The 19,937-nt window shown below is 43.3% G+C and overlaps 1 protein-coding gene across 2 annotated transcripts in view; it reads left to right on the top strand.

Annotated features, from left to right (window-relative positions):
• GRHL1 (grainyhead like transcription factor 1) overlaps window positions 1-19,937 on the top strand; it is an 85,795-nt gene that overhangs the window by 25,867 nt on the left and 39,991 nt on the right. For both annotated transcript variants that reach the window (XM_075063682.1, XM_032779727.2), the window contains exons 4-8: window positions 392-776; window positions 1,590-1,666; window positions 2,520-2,676; window positions 3,203-3,314; window positions 4,310-4,404. In XM_075063682.1, the coding sequence (XP_074919783.1) occupies window positions 392-776; window positions 1,590-1,666; window positions 2,520-2,676; window positions 3,203-3,314; window positions 4,310-4,404 (826 nt within the window). The remainder of the gene's footprint in view (window positions 1-391; window positions 777-1,589; window positions 1,667-2,519; window positions 2,677-3,202; window positions 3,315-4,309; window positions 4,405-19,937) is intronic.

Here is a 19,937-nt window from a genome sequence, read left to right as displayed (position 1 = left end):
ACCGAGACAAGTTTAAATTGCTCCAGCTCTGATGATAAGCTGATTCAGTCTGTTGAGGAAGACAGAAGCCAGTGTGGTGGTATAGCATGTAAACTTATATATAAGCCAATCAAGTGAGTCCCTCAGTGCTTGATACCCTGTCAGTGGGGCCCTCAGTGTATTGTGTTTTGGGTGACTCAGTTTATGGGCTGTTAATGCTTTAAGGTCAAATATAGTATTCTAGGAGTCAGAAATGGATAAGATTTTTATAAGTTCTAGAGGCCTTACCCCTAAATATAGTTAATCATCACCAATACAGGGAGCTGGTATTCCGTTTCTCCTTAGCCAAAAGCCAAAAGTTTCTGGTTCTGCTGTTTAATGTTTTGTTTTGAACCCTTTTTTTCTCTTAAAGAAACAGCATCCCAACAGAACAATCACTTATCTCTACTGGAGAAAACAGAGTGCAGGTTCTGAAAAATGTGCCTTTCAATATTGTCCTTCCGCATGCTACCCAAATGGCCATGGACAAGAGAGGCCATCTGACAACCCCCGACACCACTGTTACTGTTTCCATTGCAACAATGCCCACGCATTCAATTAAAACAGAAACACAGCCGCATGGCTTCACTGTGGGTATCCCTCCCACTGTCTACCACCCTGAGCCCCCCGAACGAGTGGTGGTTTTTGACAGGAATCTCAACCCTGATCAGTTTAGTTCCAGTGCTCAGCCTCAGAACTCCCAGAGACGCACGCCGGACTCCACCTTCTCAGAGACCTTCAAAGAAGGAGTGCAAGAGGTACAGGGATCACTCACCATGTTGTGTGTGTGTGTGTGTGTGTGTGTGTGTGTTTGCGCAACCGGATCAGTGTATGGGTATCATGTTGCACCTCTAATAGTTATGTAAACCTGAAATCTCAGTCCGGTGGATTAGAAATAGAAGATTTTCCCAGAAAGGTCCATAGATATAGATTTAATTTACTACATTATAAAACAAAAAATCATTATCAAAAGCAAATGGCTAATCTTACAAATGACGGAAGCTTTGGCTAAATAGCTTGTGGAAATAATCTGTCGGCAGCAACAGTGAAATAAATAGTGGGCCAAGTTTACAAGAGCTCTGCACCTGAAGCTCCCATTTAAGCACCTAAATGGTCAGATTTTCACAAGTGCTCAGTGCCCATTGTCCTCAATGGGGAGCTGCTGGATGCTTGTGAAAATCTGGCCACTTTATTTAGGTGCCTGAATGGGAGCTGAGCTCATACAAAAATCAGACTTTGTTTTTTTGTTCTATTGCCTCTTTTGAAATCTACAGGGTTCACCATCACTTCACTAATATGGACTTAGAACTTAAAGGGATGTCCATAACATCCAGTAGCTAGCAGGCTTCAGGAAGGCTTGATTTTTTAAAAGCTGGCTCAGAATGGGCTTGCTAGATCTTGTGCTTAATTGGCATATAAAGCATTATTTGACTGGGGCCCATAAACAGCATACTCTATATGCTAGCCACAATCCCTAGTTATCAGATATTCAAGCCAGCTGAAGCAGGGTTGTAACCTGGCAGCTGTTGAATTTTTTCTGTTGCTGCTGAATTAATTATCTGTATTTTCAGGTTTTCTTTCCTGCTGAACTAAATCTGCGTATGACTAGCATGAGTTCAGAGGACTACGTTTTTGACAGCATTGCTGGGTAATACTTTAAGCTTTTTGTTTTCTTGCAGCCGCCTCATCTCTTATAGCCAGTTTGTTCATGACTAATGGATGCAACTTACTTATGAATTCTCTTTTGGGTTGCCTTTCTTTAGGCATGATTCTCAGAGGTGCTGAGCACACCTGGTTTTAGCTGGCACTGAGTGCTTAACAACCTGGAGAGTCATGTCTGCAATATTTAGGAAAACTATCTTTGTTGGGTTGATAATGGCACTGTACTGCCATCTGGAAGTCGTGCGTTGATTTCTAACCAGCTTGATGTAGTGTGATCATCTAGTCATTTAAGAGAATAATAATTACTGCAGAACCCTCCTGCAGCTGGCTCCCAAGTGCTTAACCCTGATAGATACCCAGAGATGCTTGTCTGCTCTCTCCACATTGAGAACTACAGCAGGCATTCGAGGTTTGCCGTGTGTGGATTTTGTGTATGGAGACCTACGATGGGGAATGGGTGATGTGGGGTTAGTTTGTTTTTAATTGAGAATGAAACATTAGTGGGGGGAGGAAGGGACCTAGCAGCCTTTGAACGACTCTTAACAGCATTTTGGTCATTGATAGAAACTCTTCATTTTACATAAATGAAACATGTTGCAGTAAGCCTGAATAGGTAGCATCCAATCCTACATGTTGGTTTTTCTCTGCAAAGAGCTTTTCTAAATGTTTTCTCATGAAGAGGATTGATTATCAATGAAGAGTTAGCCTTGCTTCCCCCTCTCTTACTTATTGAGGGTTTAGTGTCTCAACTAATAAGTCTGGAACTTCTCCAAATTAAATGTAAAACACTTTGCTAAAGAGTTTGCCAGGAAGCTATCAATGTCCTTTTTGTCTCCTAGGAATAACTTTGAATACACCTTAGAAGCTTCCAAGTCACTTCGTCAGAAGCCAGGGGACAGCACAATGACCTACCTAAACAAGGGTCAGTTTTATCCGATCACCCTTAAAGAAGTCAGCAGCAGCGAAGGAGTCCACCACCCAATCAGCAAAGTCAGAGTGAGTGGCAATTCTTACAGATTCTTAGGAGAAGTGTTGTGGGTATTTATTGCTTATTGGAGGTGCTGGGCTGACTGCCTTGAAGTGCCATAGACACACAACAGTCTAGACTGAAGCCCTCAGAAGCAGGTCCAGCTTTCCCCTTCTGCCATACCAATGAAGAGCAGAAGAGGTTAAATTGGTTTCCAGGCCTATTCAGTCACTAGTGTGTCTGAGTCTGCCAAACAAGCAAGTCAGTAGTGGTGATGGGTCTATGTGACATAGACATCTGGAAAGAGAGCATTCAACTCTCTTTGTGGGCAACTTCTGACTTCCTTGTTCTTTTATGGCCCTGAAGAACGTTAACATGTATGTTCCCATTCTAGAGAGGATTCTGCTTTGCCAGGTGTAACTTGGCTTTTCCTAAGTTTTGCACGCCAAATGCAGAAAACCTGATACCAAGTAAAAGCTTCCAAAACAAATTTTCTCTGTGGCTTTTTAAGTTTGTTTTTTTTTCTCTCTCCCTACCCCCTTCCTCTTCACGAAGAGCGTCATCTTGGTCGCATTTGCCGAAGACAAAACAAAAGAAGATCAGATCAGGCACTGGAAGTACTGGCACTCAAGGCAGCATACAGCCAAACAAAGATGCATTGACATTGGTAAGAAACGCTCTAATTACTGGTATCAAACGCCAAGCGTGACTTCCTTGGCAGGGTTTGACCTTCTATTGGTACTTCATTTTTAAAGGGAACCTTCAGACCAGGCTGAGCACTGTCCTTAGCTTTGTAACAAAACCAAAGGGATGTTCTTGGCCAAGGTGTTTTCAGAGGGGACTAGGTATTTTGGCAGCCTCAATTTGGGGTGTGTGTGTCTGTGCGCGTGCTAATGTTAGATGCCTTGAAGATGCCAGATTTTCAGAAAATGCCAAGTGCTCCCCACTCCATCTGAAAGACTGGCCCTTTTCAGATGTCTCAACTTGGAGCATCCAAAAATGGAGGTGCCCCCAAATCACTAGTTGCATTTAAAGATCTTGGCTAGTATAGTCAAACTGCACTCTCTGGGCTTTGGAAGCTTTCTAAACAGTCAGTGTTTTTTTTCCAGGGACAAACTCCCTGCTGAAATACTTCAGCGCTCCTCAGTCTCCTCCTTGCTGCTGGTGTTGCAGTGAGTCCTCGGTTCAGTTAAAAAGAAAATACTGCAAATTTCCACTTGCCTACAGACAAGGCTGTGACTGGCTGGCTTCCAGATTTCCTTGGTTGAAAGCTGGGTTGTGCTCCCAGCCCTTTCCTTCTGAGAATAAAGGCAGGGATTAAGCACTTGGCACTTAAAGCTGACATGCATGCAAATCTTTATTATTGAAGGAGCTTTACTGAGAGCTTATGCTCTTGTCATGCAGTGTGACATTTTTCATATGTAACTATAGGGTATGGCACAGATACATGCCACACTTGCTGTCGCTGTCTTTCCCACTTTAGTTTTTGTTTTAATTCTTCTCCTTTATTTAAAAAAACAAACTGCTTTCAACCTTTAGTAAGGATCCACTTCTGAAATCCTTTCAGAGCGTTTAACCCTTAGGGTACTGTGGAAGAGCTGCAGTTGCTATTCAGTTTGTCTGCTTTGTATGATTAAAATCTTCTCCTCTCCCTCCCGACAGCTGACTATAAGGAGAGCTTCAATACAATCAGTAACATTGAAGAGCTTGCGTACAATGCCATATCCTTCACTTGGGACATTAATGATGAAGCAAAGGTATGTGACCATCTTACGTTTCCTGCTTTTCCAGCATATGGGGAAAGAGAGGGGTGTGTGACCTGATGATTAGCATGTAATGAGTTTGTTTACAGTCTTGTATTAAGAAATAGTCAAAATCTGGCTGGCTAAGAGGGCTTGCATGAGCAAATATTAAAAGCTTTGCAGTGACTTTAAGTTTCTTAACAGGGAAATCAGTCCTGCTGGACAAATACTGACACATGGAGGCACCAAACTTCTTCCTAAACAGTGCTGCAGAGGTGCTGGAGATACGATTTAGTGTAATTGGGAACCAATATGTGGTGCTGTGATAATTGCCAGTAACTTTTTGGGATGCTCCAAAAGAGGGGCCAATTTGGCAATTTGCCAGGAACCTAGACCACTGCACCTGAATTGCATTAACTAGAATAGAATGCAGCTGCACTTATTTATATACAGAGGTATATTCCACTGAGGCTACAGATCCTAGATGCAATGATCCATTTTAAACTGAGTGGCCTCTAGGTGAACTCATTTGAGCCACCATCTGATCCTCACCCAGTGTTTTGGACCACTGTGTTAGGTGGTAGATGAACTGTGTCAGCAACTTTCCCAGCTGGTGTGTTTAGTTAATTGCAGCTGTTGCTGTTTGAAGCCATAACCCATGTAAATTTGCAGAGGAGTTGTGCATCTTCAAAGTTCTAGAAAACCTATCTAAAGACAGCAAAAAGGGTCCAGTTCCGATCAGATTATACCACTGTTGATCTGATGTAGGGGGGTTAGAGGGTTTTCTGTAATTTTACTGACTCTTGCTTGTCAGTTGTGTAATTCACCAAGGCTCATCCCTATGCTGAAGGTATAGGGCTTAGTCTCCAGTTTAGAGAGTTTTTTCCTTCCTGTTTGAGACCAGCTGATCATATGTGGCACATCATGTTTGAAGTTAGTAACCAACGAAGTGAAGATGACTGAGAATGTATAGAGCATCTGTCATCCAGAAGGACTCCAAAGTGCTGCACCTGGAAATAGTACTTATGGGAGAATGGCAGAACTCCTCACTGAAAAGCATTTCAGGGTTGTCTGTCTGAAGCTCTACATGTCAGTGCTTTGCAGCACATGTAGAAGCCAAGACCAGTGCCCAGCACAGTCTGTCAGTCTCAGAGATGCACTGGATGACGGTTCAAGAGTCTGGTATCAGATTCCAGTCTTTAAAATTCCTTGAACTTAGAACCTAATGCCCTGGCTTTGTTCATGTCACAAGGGATGGTTTTCCATTTTACCTTGGAATTGGTCAGCAGGGTGCCTTTCCCGGGCAAAGGTACTGAAAGGTTTGAATGGGTTTTGAGGCATGGAAGTGCTGGACTGTTCAGGAAACTGGATAGAATAATAGCTGCCTTCAGTACAGGATCCAAGAGTAAAGAGCTACATGTTTTCTCACTGCTACAGATTAGATTAATAGTACTTCCGTCCAAGGGACTCAAAGTCCTTTACAAACATGAATTAACTGAGCTTCAACAACCAAGAGAAGTAGGTAAGAACTATTTAGAGACTGGGAAATTGAGACAGTCTGTTTCACTGTTATGAAAAGGCTAGTTTAGTTCTTGACAGCTGTGGCTGGTAAATGCACAGGCAGGAGAGTGGACAAGGATATGAACTAAAGGTACAGTGTTGACCTTGGATACATAAGTGAACTTCATTACAGATCCTGTGAAATCTGCTGCACACCTGCTTGACCAGGGAGAGGGGACAGTACTTGCTGGGACAGTGGTGTGCATCCCAGCTTTATGAAAGTGGGATTGAGACCTGAATGTCTGGAAATAACTTTGAAGGGTTGGGTGGCAGAGGGGAACAATTCTCCTCTAAATCACTGGTTTAAGTCCAGTGCAGGGTAGTAGACACTAAAGTCATTTCTGTCCCATTGGTCTGTGATGTCCTGTGTGAAATAGAGAGGTGGTCTTGGCCTGTTTCTCTAGTGGATGGGTGTTCACATCAAATTAACACTGAGATAATTGGCATCTTTACTGGCAGTTAGCCCAGGGATTGAATGTGGAGAGTGTGAAGTACCTTTTCTCACTCCTCAACCCCACCTGGAGGAGTGGCAATGGGGTAGGGGTGCCATGTTGGAGGAGTTATGTGGGGACGCTTGTGCTGCTTGTTCTGTGGCTAAATGGAGACTGGTAGCTTCCAGGGTTGTCAGTTTGGGATTAAATCCACACACACAAGTAGCTTGAGCTGTAGGTTAGACAACACTAATTTGAGGGTCTGTCAGGCCTTTGAGCATGAGTCCTGACTGTTGGAAATTTACAAAACCAAATAAAACTGTTATTTTGAATGTAAGTTTTTTAGACTGAAGCAAGCAGGGAACTGGTGGGCCTGAGTGTGGTGTTAGCTAGAGTGGTAAGCACTGACATTTGTACAGTGCACCCAGGGGTGAGGGTCCCAGCCTGGGGAGCCACTCGCGATACGGGGCTCAAGCTAGCACTCTAAAAATAGCAGTGGGGAGATTGCGGCTCTAGCAGCGTCTTGGACTCGCTGCCCCGAGCTCAGAACCCGGTCAGCTATTTGCAGCGTACCAGCTTGAGCCTGTCTGCCCGGACTGGGAGGCTTGCTCCCCAGCTGCCACATACCCTAAGGTTTTACATGAGACAGATCCACAAAGGGTTGCCTTTGTAGCAAGCACACTGGGTTGCTACGTCTCTTATTTAAACCTTGTTGGGTGGTGTGGGTTTTTTTTGTTTTTTTTTTTCGTTCTTCCCTTGAGCGAATGCATTTGACAGTGAATCTTGATCAGCTTACTCATCAATGGAGCTGTAGCTCTTTCCCAACTCTGTGATCTTATCAGGAGGAGACTGAGCCAATTTCAACAATTTTTATTGCATGGTTCATTTACCTCACTATTTTTTGTCCAAAAAAAAAAAGCTTGTGTGGCGCTGTGTATGAAGAGGGTGGGGAATGAGGCAAGAGTTGAGCTTCCCATGCTACAGAAAAGTCCTTCAAAGCAATAAGTAAAATGCTTTATTTTTAATGATAAAGCGCTTAACAAACTGATGTACAGTGGAGCCTTGATTATCGGGAAGGTGCTTACACAGCCCCTTCTGTTATCTGAAATGGTAGGCCCACAGCCAAAGGATTTGTTCTGCGATACTGTGTGGCTTTTTTCCCCCTCCCCCACTCATTCTGGTTTCTAGTCTTCTGTGAGAATGGCTTAGGCTGTTGCTGAATTTTAGAGATTTGCCTGTGCTAGACAAAGTTGCAAACAGTGGTGGGTGCTGTGCATCTATACCTGCATGCGCAGAATTTTTACTTTGCCTCGTGTGGGGGCATGTTCTATGCCTCCCACCCCGGCCCTGGCAGAAGCTTGCTCTTCCCTCCCACAGTCTCAAGGCCGGAGGAGTTTGGTGCCCCCATCGGTTATTTGGGGGGAGGGGTGTCGTGTTGCTGCTTCCCCCTCCCCACCCCCCGCGTGCCCCTGATACCAGTTGTCTTGGCAAGCTCAGGTCTTTGTTCATGTGTATGATGTAATTTATGGGATCGGCAACCTGAGCACTGGACTGACGCCTATAGATGTGTTTTTTCAGAAGGATGAAGTAAAATATCATCCCATGATGCTGCCTCCAGCAACTGTGGTACAGTGCATTGTGGGTACATAGCCTTTCTTCCCAGCAGAAATCCTTGAAGTGGAGTTCCTGGAAGTAACAATCCATAGCTGGGGAGATGCTTTGTATATTTCCATGGCCAACTTTTCTTTTCACATTTTCTAATGGAGTTTGTATGCATCATGGATTTGGTAAAATATAATGGCACTGTTATGGCATGAAAATATTCTTTGTCTTTTAAACATGAAAAGCCTTAAGATTTATAAACTGGAATGCAGCAAACAGAAAATTCCTGTTGCATGAAACTGAAGTAGCTGGAAACAGGTGTTTAAGGGACAGTGTGCATTGCACTGAGTGCTGCCTAGTTCTTTGCAGTATTTTGCAGGGAGAATACCGTCTAACTGTGCAGCAGCAACCCCAGAGCTTTGCATGTGCGTTGGCACTATGATGGCAAGATTTGCTCTGAGCAAGTAGTGACAGTGTAGCTGACAGTTCGTGCACTGTCTGTGCACTCATGTATGTAAACACGTGTGGGAGGAGCTTGTAACTCCAAAATCAAATAGTGTAGAGAAGCAGTTCTGTGGTATTGTACTACTATCCCTGCAGCAGCTCCCCAGTGCCTCCTGCTGGCTACTCTGGGACAGCACAGGAATCTCTAGAAAGCTACACAATGATGGTGGAGTAGGTGGGTCAGAGTATTCACTGGGTTGAGCAGTGGAGTGTTAAATCCTATAAGGGCAGAGACCCTGGTGCTGCCTTACCCTGGGGTGAAGAGCTGAGGGTGCTCCACAAGGGTAGGAAGAAGCCTGGTCTGAGGGGCAGGGGAGAATCCATCCACAAAAAGTTTATTCTTGGAATCAGGAAAGGGACTAGGGATTTGGGAGAAGGGGGTGGGAGGTGAAATGAAGGAAGATTGAAAGAGAGCCTGGAAAATGCATTGAAACTGAAGGGGGGAGAGAATATTAAAATGGGGGGGAATGGAAAACACTGAAGGGGGTGGGGCAATGCTGAAGGTGACCCTGCCAGTTGTGTGAACTGTGATAGATATAAGATCTTTGACTAAATATTTCTCCACCTATAATTCCAAATTACTTAATTTGGAAGGAGGTGTGTGAGAGGAAGTGAGAGACTTGTGGGGAAAGACTTGTTTTATGGCTGTTGGCTTAACCAGTGCAGCTGCTTGATGCTGCTCAGAAGTTTGGAGCCCAGGGGAGGATGGGTGAATGGGCAGAGTGCTGGGGAGAGTGTCAAATGTACATGATTGTTTCCACTGATCACATGGGAAGCATAATTCACCTGCTGGGTTAGGACTTGTTCTGCCCCAGACTGCATGTCCCCTTGGAGAAGTCACTTACTCTCTCTGCCTGCATCCCTTATCTGTAAATAAGGGCAATAGCACTTCCTTGCTCCTACCTTTCCTCTGCCTTGTCTACTTAGACTGTAAGCTGTTCGGGCTAGGAACTGTCTCTTACTCTATGTATACATGCAGTGCCTAGCACAATCAGGCTCTGTTTTCAGGGGAAGCCTCTAGGTACTTCTTTAATAACAGTGAATATCATCACTATTGCGCTCACTCCCAAAAATATGGTGTCTATATACAAATCTTATGGCCTGGCCCCAGCACTCTCCATTTTTTCCAGGCACAACAAGCACCACTGTCCCATCACCTCTAGTGGTGTGACAATAGGTCTGCAGAACTTCCTGACCCTTACATTTTGGGGGCATAGCCTGGTTTCTAGTCAGTGAGAGTTGGCTGATGCAGCTAGTCAGCTTCCTCAAGGCTGGCAGGCTCTGCAGGATTCAGCTCAGTGCTCCAGCTGAAATTTGTGCTTGAGCCCCTGCTATGCTGGTATCTAAGACCATCCATAAGTTCTACTGTACAAGGCTACCAATATCCAGGAATCTTTTCCCACATATGGAAATATGGCCGCTTCTGGAGTGAAAAGCAATAGCAGTTTAATAGTACTAGCCAGTAGTTTGGGGCAAGGAAGCCTGCTCAGCTCAGACTGTGGGGGAGATGTAGCTAGACAGAATGGACTTACCCAGTTTGGAACCTGACAAGGGTACAGATATTAACACTCATCTGATTCCATGGGATACTTCAGTGAACACAAGTGATATTATCTGGGGGATTTTATATCCTGTACAAATGACATCTGTAGCAGTACAGTGGCCTGATGCAATTTTGTGCTGGCTAAAGAGACCCATCTTCTAAATAAACAGCATAGCTCCCTGCAGTTCCTAGGTAGGTGTCCCTTAGGCCAGGTTATGTCTGTACTGTAGTTGAACACCCATGGCTGGCCCGTATCAGCTGACTTGGGTTTGCAGGGTTCGGATTGCGGGGCTGTAAAACTGAGGTGTAGACGATTGGGCTCTGGCTGGAGCCCAACTCTGGAACCCTGGAAGGGATGGGGGAGGGTCCCAGAGCCTGGGCTCCAGCCCAAGCCAAATGTCTGCACCTCACTTTTACAGTCTCGTAGTCCAAGCCCTGTGAGCCAGAGTCAGCTGACTCAGCCCAACCCTGGGTGTTTAATTAAAGCGTAGACATTCCCTCACTTGTGTTCATTAAAGTTAGGGTATAGAAGGGAGTAATATGTGCAGCACTTCTGGCATTTAGTGCCAGAGAACCTTTAGAGAGAGTAAAAACAGTGAAGAATTCTTGTGGCACCTTACAGATTATGCCAAATAAATTTGTTAAGCTTTTGTGGGCTATAACCCACTTCATTAGATGCATGGAGTGGAAAATACAGTAGGCAGATATAAATACACAGTACATGAAAAGATGGGAGTTGCTTTATCGTGTGTGTGTGGGGGGCGGGGGGGTGTTAATGCTAACAAGTCCAAATCAATTAGAGTGGATGTAGCTGTTGACAAGAAGGAGTGAGTATCAACAGAGGGGAAAATTTTTGCAGTAACCCAGCCACTCCCAGTTTTTATTCAGGCTTAATTTGATGGTGTCAAGTTTGCAAATTAATTCCAGTTCTGCCGTTTCTCACTGAAGTCTGTTTTTGAAGTATTTTTGTTGAAGAATAGCCACTTCACACGTTTATTGAGTGTTCAGGGAGATTGCAGTGTTCTCCTACTGGTTTTTGAATGTTACGATTCTTGATGTCATATTTGCGTCCATTTATTCTTTTGTGTAGAGACAGTCCGATTTGGCCAATATACATAGCAGAGGGGCATTGCAGGCACATGAAGGCATAATCACATTGGTAGATGTCCAGGTGAATGAGCCCCTGATACATGGTTGATGTGGTTAGGTCCTATGATGGTGTCCCTTGAATAAATATGCGGACAGAGTTGGCAATGCGGTTTGTTGCAGGGATTGGTTTCCGTTGTGTGGTGTGTAGTTACTGGTGAGTATTTGCTTCAGGTTGCGAGGCTGTCTGTAAATGAGGACTGACCTGTCTCCTAAGGTCTGTGAGAGTGAGGCATCATCCTTCAAGATGTGTTGTAGATTCTTGATGCGCTGGGGAGGCTTTAGTTGTGGGCTGTAGGTGGTGGCTAGTGGCTTGCTGTTACTTTTCTTTCTTGTTCCTGTCCTGTAGTAGATGCCTTCTGGGTACTCTTCTGGCATTGTCAATCTGTTTCTTCACTTCCCTGGGTGGGTATTGTAGTTTTAAGAACGCTTGATAGAGATCCTGTAGATGTTTGTCTCTGTATGAGGATTGGAGCAAATGCAGTTGTATATTAGGGCTTGGCTTTAGACAGTGAATCGTGTGATGTGGCCTGGATGAAAGCTGGAGGCATGTAGGTAAGTACAGAGATCAGTAGGTTTCTGGTATAGGGTGGTGGTTGTGACTATCGCTTATTTGCACTGTAGTGTCCAGGAAGTGGATCTCTTATGTGGGGTGGTCCAGGCTGAAGTTGATGGTGGGGTGGAAATTGTTGAAATCCTAGTGGAATTCCTCAAGGGCCTCCTTCTCATGAGTCCAGATGAAGATGTCATCAATGTAGCACAAGCAGAGTAGGGGTGTTAGAGGACAAGAGCAGAGGAAGCGTTGTTCTAGGTCAGCCATAAAAAAACAAAAACAAAAAAACAGTGCCGCTGTCTTGGAGGTATAAATCGTCCCCGAATGTGAAATAGTTGTGGGTGAGAACAGTCACAAAGCTCAGCTACCAGGTTTGCCGTGACGTTATTGAGGATACTGTTCCTGATGGCTTGTAATCCATCTTTGTTGGTGTAGAGGGCTCTTATCTCTATAGTGGTCAAGATGGTGTTTTCCGGAAGATTACCAATGGACTGTAGTTTCCTCAGGAAGTCAGTCGTGTCTCGAAGATAGCTAGGAGTGCTGGTAGTATAGGGCCTGAGGAGAGAGTCCACATAACCAGACAGTCCTGCTGTCAGGGTGCCAATGCCTGAGATGATGGGGCATCCAGGATTCCCAAGTTTTATGGATCTTGGGTAGCAGATAGAATACCCCTGTTCGGAGTGTGTCTGTGTAGATTTGTTCCTGTGTTGCTTCAGGGAGTTTCTTGAGCAGATGGTGCAGTTTCTTTTGGTAACCCTCAGTGGGATCGGAGGGTAATGGCCTGTAGAATGGGGTGTCAGAGAGTTGTCTAGCAGCCTCTTGTTCATACTCCGACCTATTCATTATGACTACAGCACTACAGTAATCCCTGAAATTGGAGATAGTTTGGGTATTTTTTTTTGCTTTTTCCTGGCTAAAGAAAGTTTCAGGGAAACCTGACTTCAGTGACATCTTAAATGACAATCAGCTGTTTAATTGCTGTACTAAAGGTGAAGAAGAATCGTACCCAAACCATTTTTAGACAGTTTGGTCTGGTTTCTTGAAGCAGGAGGCTGCTTAGCATGGGTGTTCTCTGTATAGTGGAACCTGCTCATGTATTGTAATAAGCAGGAGTCTGTTTCACTGAACTTACTTTTCTGAAGAGGGTGGATCACTTACTGTGATTTGAAACAGACTTATTTTTGTCTGGGTGGTTCTGAGATACTATTTTAATATGTTCTAGCATAATTTTTGTTTGATGTTCACTGTAGGAACAATTTTAACTTTTTCTCTGTGTATATTGCATGTATACCTATCTCATCTCATGGAACTGGAGGGGACCCTGAAAGGTCATAGAGTTCAGCCCCCTGCCTTCACTAGCAGGACCAGGTACCGTCCCTCACAGATTATTTTGCACCAGATCCCTAAATGGCCCCCTCAAGGATTGAACTCACAACCCTGGGTTTAGCAGGCCAATGCTCAAACCACCAAGTTATCCCTCTAATGATGGTTCATTGGAATGGCATCCATATATCCTATACCTCAATAAAATAAGGTGTTGCCATCTTTGGTTTCATTAAGAAGGTACAGGTTTGGTTAGTTGGGAATGAAACCATGAAATGTGAATGGGAGGATGGTGAGTCAAATGCCTATTTGCATTTCCAATAAGAGAAAAGTGTCAGGTTAAAGCAATGGCTGTTCTTAAAATTAAAAAAAAAAAAATCTGGGGCAAAAGTGAGTGCAGCTTATGAAGTGTGGAGAGGAAGTCATAGTAAACATACACATTTCTGAGGAACAGATTTTTAAATAAATCATCCTGGAATTCCAGAGTGGAAACCCAAGTTTCTCTCATTCTAAACCACTGGAAGCAAATTTTTGACTTAGGTTCTGATGCATTAGAACAGATCCTGTGCAATACAACATAGGACTTGGTGATCTAAGCTGCTTTTTTCCATGGAGTTGCCACCTTTTGCTGCCCAGTGGTAACAGGTACACAGGTCCCCACAGCCTTGGGATGTTCCATTAGAAGAGGAGCTAACTGAATGTCTTGAAATATCTATTTTTGCTGTAGAAAATGGGAGGTTCCCTCCCCTCCCACCCCACATCCATCGTTGTCAAACTTGAAGTAACAAACTCATTCCACTGCAAGATTTCAGCTTTGGAAGTTGATGTATTGTTCTGTCTCATGCCCTTGCTGGATGTCCTTCATAGGATTTTCTTCCTATTGCCATTTTCACCAGTCCTGCCACTGTGGGTTCTGGATAGACTGGTTCTTGGGATATAGAGTGGAGCTATAGCACATGCAGTAGGACTGCACATCTATCAAACAATCCATATTTTGGGTGTTGAAGCCCACAGATGAATGTATTGCCCACTTCATCTCCATGTCTGCTCCCCTGGCTTTCCCTTCCTGTGATGCAAAAACCATGAAGCATGTGGGAAATAAAAGAATGAATATTGTGAACAGTGCTCATGAAGATCAAACAAGATGTAGCCAATTTTGATGCTGTCTTTTTAGAGGTGAAAATGTTCCCAGCAAGAGTTGTCAGTTTGTCTTTTAGAGATTTCCCCCTTTGTTTTCACAATACTTACGGAAGGTGGTTGTGGAAAAATAACTTGCTTAGAGCCATCTGTATTAAATTAAAAATCTCTCTCCTTCAGTGTAGCTTTTTTTCTTTGGGTGGACAATGAATGACATGGGTGGAATTCAGGCCCAAAGCTGCTTAGTCAACCATTCATCAAGAGAAGTTGTAATATAACCCTTTTTGAAAGACTGTGAGTTGACTCCATGAACAGAAAGCAAAGCTACCGGTAGCTCTCTCTGTTAGAATCTCTTTCCCATGCCCAGAATACCTTTTTGTGTCAGGATGCTGACAGAGTATCCTAAATTGTAGTGGTATCAGTCTAGGCACATCTGTGTCTTCCATCTCCGTAGTATATGACAGCTCTCACTACACAATCACAGATGTAGCAATCTTATGAGTGAATCAGTGCAGACAGAACAACAAGTTGGCCTGACTATCCTTACCTGAATAATCCTCAAACCCTTTTATTTAGTCTGGACAAATGTGCTGGCTTTATTGGCTCCCACTTAAAAGAAGTGGTGAGGGGTTCCCACAGCTTCTTTTCTGCATGTCCTTTTTGTACGCTTTTAAATTTGGCCCAGGCTGGGGCTTGCCCTGGAGTTTGCATCCCCCAGACCAAGAAAGGCAAGAAAGGTACTGTAGCTCTCCTCAATACCTTTGTGCTTATGCAGGGATAGTTTTAGTGTGTTGACAGTCTTTCTGCAACCCAGCAAAGAGACCATATAAACTTGTGCACTTTCTCCAGAGAAGGTAAGTTAAGGCAATCTAAGACCCGATGGGCCTCTCTTTATTCAAAGGCAGTTGGTAAAGGCTGAGACGTGTTCATGTGAACAGTATTTGGTCTGGGTATCAAGCCAAACAGAGGCAGCCATGCCTTATGTTATAGACAGGATTGTCAGAATTCAATTTTTTTAAATATAATTTTTACATATCAAAGTTTGTTTTAAGCGTTGTTTAGATTATCAATTTTAATTGTTCAGTTGCAGGGAAATTATGGGGGTCAGATCTATTTAATGACAGACATTGAGATTCAAGAGTTAAGATTTTATAAGCTGTTAAAACACTAATTGTCAAATCACATGTCAAAAATACACAAAAGTAAATATCCTTAAATCAATAAAGCATGCTATGTTTTTACTATTCATTTGCTAGTCCATTTGTAACAAGCCCAATTCATAAGTCTAAATCACCGGATTTTGACCCTAGGTTCTCAACAGCATTTTTGCTACTTTTCCCCTGTACATTTTGATTTATTGATGGAAATATTTTTTGGATGGTTTGTATGTGTATGGCAAAGCCAACATTTACCAATAAAAATCTGATCCTTCCAAGCCTAGTTATAGTGACTGTCTGCCCAAAGGATCCCAAGATGCTACATAGAACGTATACAGTCAGGTCTCTGATGGAATGTCATACTTATTTAGGAGGACACAGGAACATTCCCTAACATTTTAGGACTGGGGGTCAAGAAGAATAAAGTATCCAAATGAAATTCTTAAGAAGGTGCGTGTTACAGTTTAACCTGCCTCTAGCTAATGAGCTTGAAATAGCATAAATTCTATCACATGAATTCCAGATACTCTGCATTGATGCAAAAAGACTGAATCAAACCAAAAACTAAAAGCATCTTGGGTGAGCAGAACGTGTCCTGTGAGCCAGTGAAAGCCAGGCTGCATCCCATGGTGCTGCACAGCTGAGCCCAGGGAATGGACTGGTTGCCTGTGTGCGATCCTGTGTGCCAGCTGGTGCGGCATATGGCACCTGCTGGCCGTTCCCTCTCTGTGCTCCCTGCTGCAGTGCCAAACAGCATCCCTGCTGCAAGAGTCCTCACTGTGCTAAATGGGCTCAGAGCACAATAAACCACTGACTGTATACGTCAGTTGCTAGGGGTTGGGCGTCCTGTATCATAGACCCGGGGGATACCTGCTCAGCCTCTGCATGCCAAGGCTTGGGCGAGACCTACCCAAGTATTTTAAGCATCTGTGAATAGAGCCCAAAGTGGAAGAATCCCATGCACTGCTACAGATTAGGGACTGAGTGGCTAGGCAGCAGTTCTGCAGAAAAGGACCTAGGGGTTACAGTGGCATGAGGAGCTGGATATGAGTCAAAGTGTGCTCTTGTTGCCAAGAAGGCTAACGGCATTTTGGGCTGTATAAGTAGGGCATTGCCATAGATTGAGGGACGTGATCATTCCCTCTATTCACATTGGTAGAGCTCATCTGCCATAACTGTATCCAGTTTTGGCCCCACTCTACAAGAAGGAGATGGAAAATTGGAAAGAGTCCAGAGGAGGCAACAAAATAGTTAGGGGCTGGAGCACATGACTTCTGAGGAGAGGCTGAGGAATGGGATTGTTTAGTCTGCAGAGAGGAGAATGAGGGGGATGATTAGCTGCTTCCAACTACCTGAAGGGGGTTCCAAAGAGGATGTATCTAGACAGTTGTCAGTGGTAGCAGATGACAGAACAAGGGAGCAATGGTCTCAAGTTGCAGTGGGGGAGGTTTAGGTTGAATATTAGGAAAAACTTTTTCACTAGGAGGGTGGTGAAGCACTGGAATGGGTTACCTAGGGAAGTGGTGGAATCTCCTTCATTAAAGGTTTTTAAGGTCAGGCTTGACAAAGCCATGGCTGGGATGATTATTTAGTTGGGGATTGGTTGTGCTTTGAGCAGGAGGTTGGACTAGATGACCTCCTGAGGTCCCTTCCAACCCTGATAGTCTATGATTCTATGAAGTGGAATTTGGTGGTGCCTTGCACACGTCAAGTTCCTGTTCAGTGTATGTGATTCAATGAATTAAATACACACTGGGCTTAAATGATCTCCAGATGTCTGTTGGCTCTAAGGTAAACTTAAGATTGGCTGACATATCAGAGAGAGCGTTACCTTAAGGGAATGGTTCCAGTACTTATTTTTGAACTTTGGTAAGTCAGAACTGCTAAACTGAAAACCTCATACTTGCCAAGGAGCCAGTCTTCAATGAAGACCATTCACATCTGAGGAAATTCCATTGGGAAATAAGTATGTTACATGTGCACAGTAAGTTGGTGAACATGCCCTCTGCATGTGGAGCTAATGAAGACTTTGGTACAGTAACTTAAAGAGATGGTTGAGTGGTGATTTGATTACAGTCTATACAAGTACGTCTATGAGGAACATATATTTGATAATGGGCAGTGCAGGAATTTGGGGTGGTGAGGGTGGAGGTCTGGTTGGTCTCCGGGATGTGACTGGAGAAAAGTATTACATGATCCAGTGGCTGGAAGTTAAAGCTAGATGCATTCAGACTGGAAATAAGACATACATTTTTAACAGTCAGAGTAATTAGCCATTGGAACAACTTATTAAGGATTGTGGTGGATTCTTTATCCATGATTGGATTTTTTTTCTCCTAAAAGATACCCTTTGGGAATTATTATAGAGAAGTTCTATGGCCTGTGTTGTACAGAAGGTCAGACTAGATGATCATAGTGGTCCTTTCTGGGCTTGGAATCTATGGAAGCTTAAACTTGAATGTAGCTGAAGAGATGCAAATGAGGCTGCAGAACCTTCTGTCAAAAACTATAGGCACTTTGCCTTCAAGTATATTAGAAAAGAATTGGAACTTTATCTGAATGCTGCCTATAAAAAGAGTACCTAATGTGTCTTTGAATTGTTGGATCATGTCTTACTCTTCTGGGTACAAGAATAATGTAGCATGAATGGAAATTAATAGGATTTGATCTGCCTGCAGTATTTCAAAAAATAAAACCACCGTGAATATTGGGAACATAGGAATTAATTGCCGCACTGTATCGGGCTCTGATCTGGAAGCATAAATATCTCCAAACCCATTTTGTTCGTTGCTTTTCGGTGATTCCTGGTTTTTTATTATTATGCATACAGTGAACATAATTTATCTTCGTTTGAAAACTCCACTATTTAGGCTTCTAACTAAATTAAATTGCGAGAATCGTGTGTGGTGCCAAGATAAGCTGAAGAGAAGGGATTTGGGCGCACAGGACTTCATTAAGAAACCATCCTTCAACTCAGTGACCGGGAAGCTTCTGCAGTGCTTTGATTGTACTTTCATTATACTTTTTTCATTTTTCCTGGCTTGTTTGAAAGGCAGGTCTTGTTAGTAAAAGCGGCTGTGTGAAAAAGTTTTTGGCTGCATCTGCTGCTCTTTCTTGAGGGCACATCACAGATATTCTGACTTGATTTCTCTTAATTTTTTTTAAAAGATCTCTGCACTTATTAAAATTAGTTTCTCGTAGATTTCAAGGTAGGTGTACACTAGGTTTCCTTGAGATACGAGATGGTCTTGTGGTTAAAGCACAGCCTGAGAGTCATGATATGGATGCTCTGCTCTGCTCTGCCCTGCCACAGGCTTCCTCTGTGACCTTGGAGAAGTTGCTTTAATCTTGTTGCTTCACTTTTCCACTCTGAAAATAGGAATCCTACTTACAGACCTCAGAGGGGCATTGGGAAGCTAACATAATTACTGTTGGTAATGTTTTTGAGAGTCTCTGATGGAAAGGACTATAGAAGCGTAAAGTAAAAGTTAATGCATGCATCTTCCTGGATACCAAATTGTATATGCAGTATTTCCAACACTCTCAGTTCCTGCAATATTTTGTATTTTCCCCCCTCAAATTCCCAGCTCCAGGAGCTGTGTGATTAGGAGGGAATTTCAGCTTACTTTTATTTTTACAGGAAAGTTTCTGGACCTCTTGGTTGCAGAGACAAGCTTAAAAATGTGATTCGGGTATAACCTAAAATCTCAAACCCAAAAGGCAAAAATAACCCCAAATGTGTCTGTCTTCAGTAACAATCTCATTCTTTTTAAGCCAGACTATTGACTTTTGGGGGCCTGCCCCATGGGTTTTGAACATTTGGGACTGACGATACTGTGTGTTTTATGTGTCATCTCTTTTTAAAGCTGAATCCTGGGTGGTAAGATGAAAATGAAAATCTTTTTGAAAAGTAACAAACAAGTCTTAATATAGCCAAGAATGCGGAACTGCCCTTAGAAAAAAATAGGTTGGACAGCTGAAGAGGAATCTTGCTGAACAGGCTAAAGATGCTGAGTGACTTTTTTGTGGTTACATTTTTCTTCTGAAAATGTTGGGGTGGGGATGTAGCTGGGTCAGTCACTCACCCTTGTTTCTTTAAGAACTTGATTCAAATCTGTCCTAAACAAAGTGCCTGAAAGAAATCAAGTTTACGCTTCACTGGAAAAAACTGTTTCCAAGATCACAGCTGTAGACTCTATTCAGGTGGGATTTTAAAGCACTCTGTCTGGCATCAGATGACTAGCATATTGCCATGGAAAGGGTGAAACTTTCTCACTAGGTTTGGACACATCATGTTGAATTAAGTGGAGTTTCTGCATATGGACAAGTTTAGACTGGTTCCTGTGTATCCAAAAGGAGTAGAGCGAAAAGACTGGGGTTTAGGCCTCTTTCTTCCTCTTCTAGAATGCAGAAGATTGAATAATGATTTCTGTCCTAGAAATAGATTCAGCCTTTAAAGCCAGACCTAATCAAATGAAGGCTATTTTCAAATGGAACAAAGATCCTTGTTACCTGGTAGATGAATTGCAAATTCACATAGAACTAGTGGATTAAAGAGGGGATGTGTATTTTGAAGTCCGTCAATGTTGTAC

This window comes from Chelonoidis abingdonii, chromosome 3, assembly GCF_003597395.2.
Source record: "Chelonoidis abingdonii isolate Lonesome George chromosome 3, CheloAbing_2.0, whole genome shotgun sequence".
Lineage (NCBI taxonomy): Eukaryota > Metazoa > Chordata > Testudines > Testudinidae > Chelonoidis > Chelonoidis abingdonii.
This window is presented reverse-complemented; position numbering and strand designations above follow the sequence as displayed.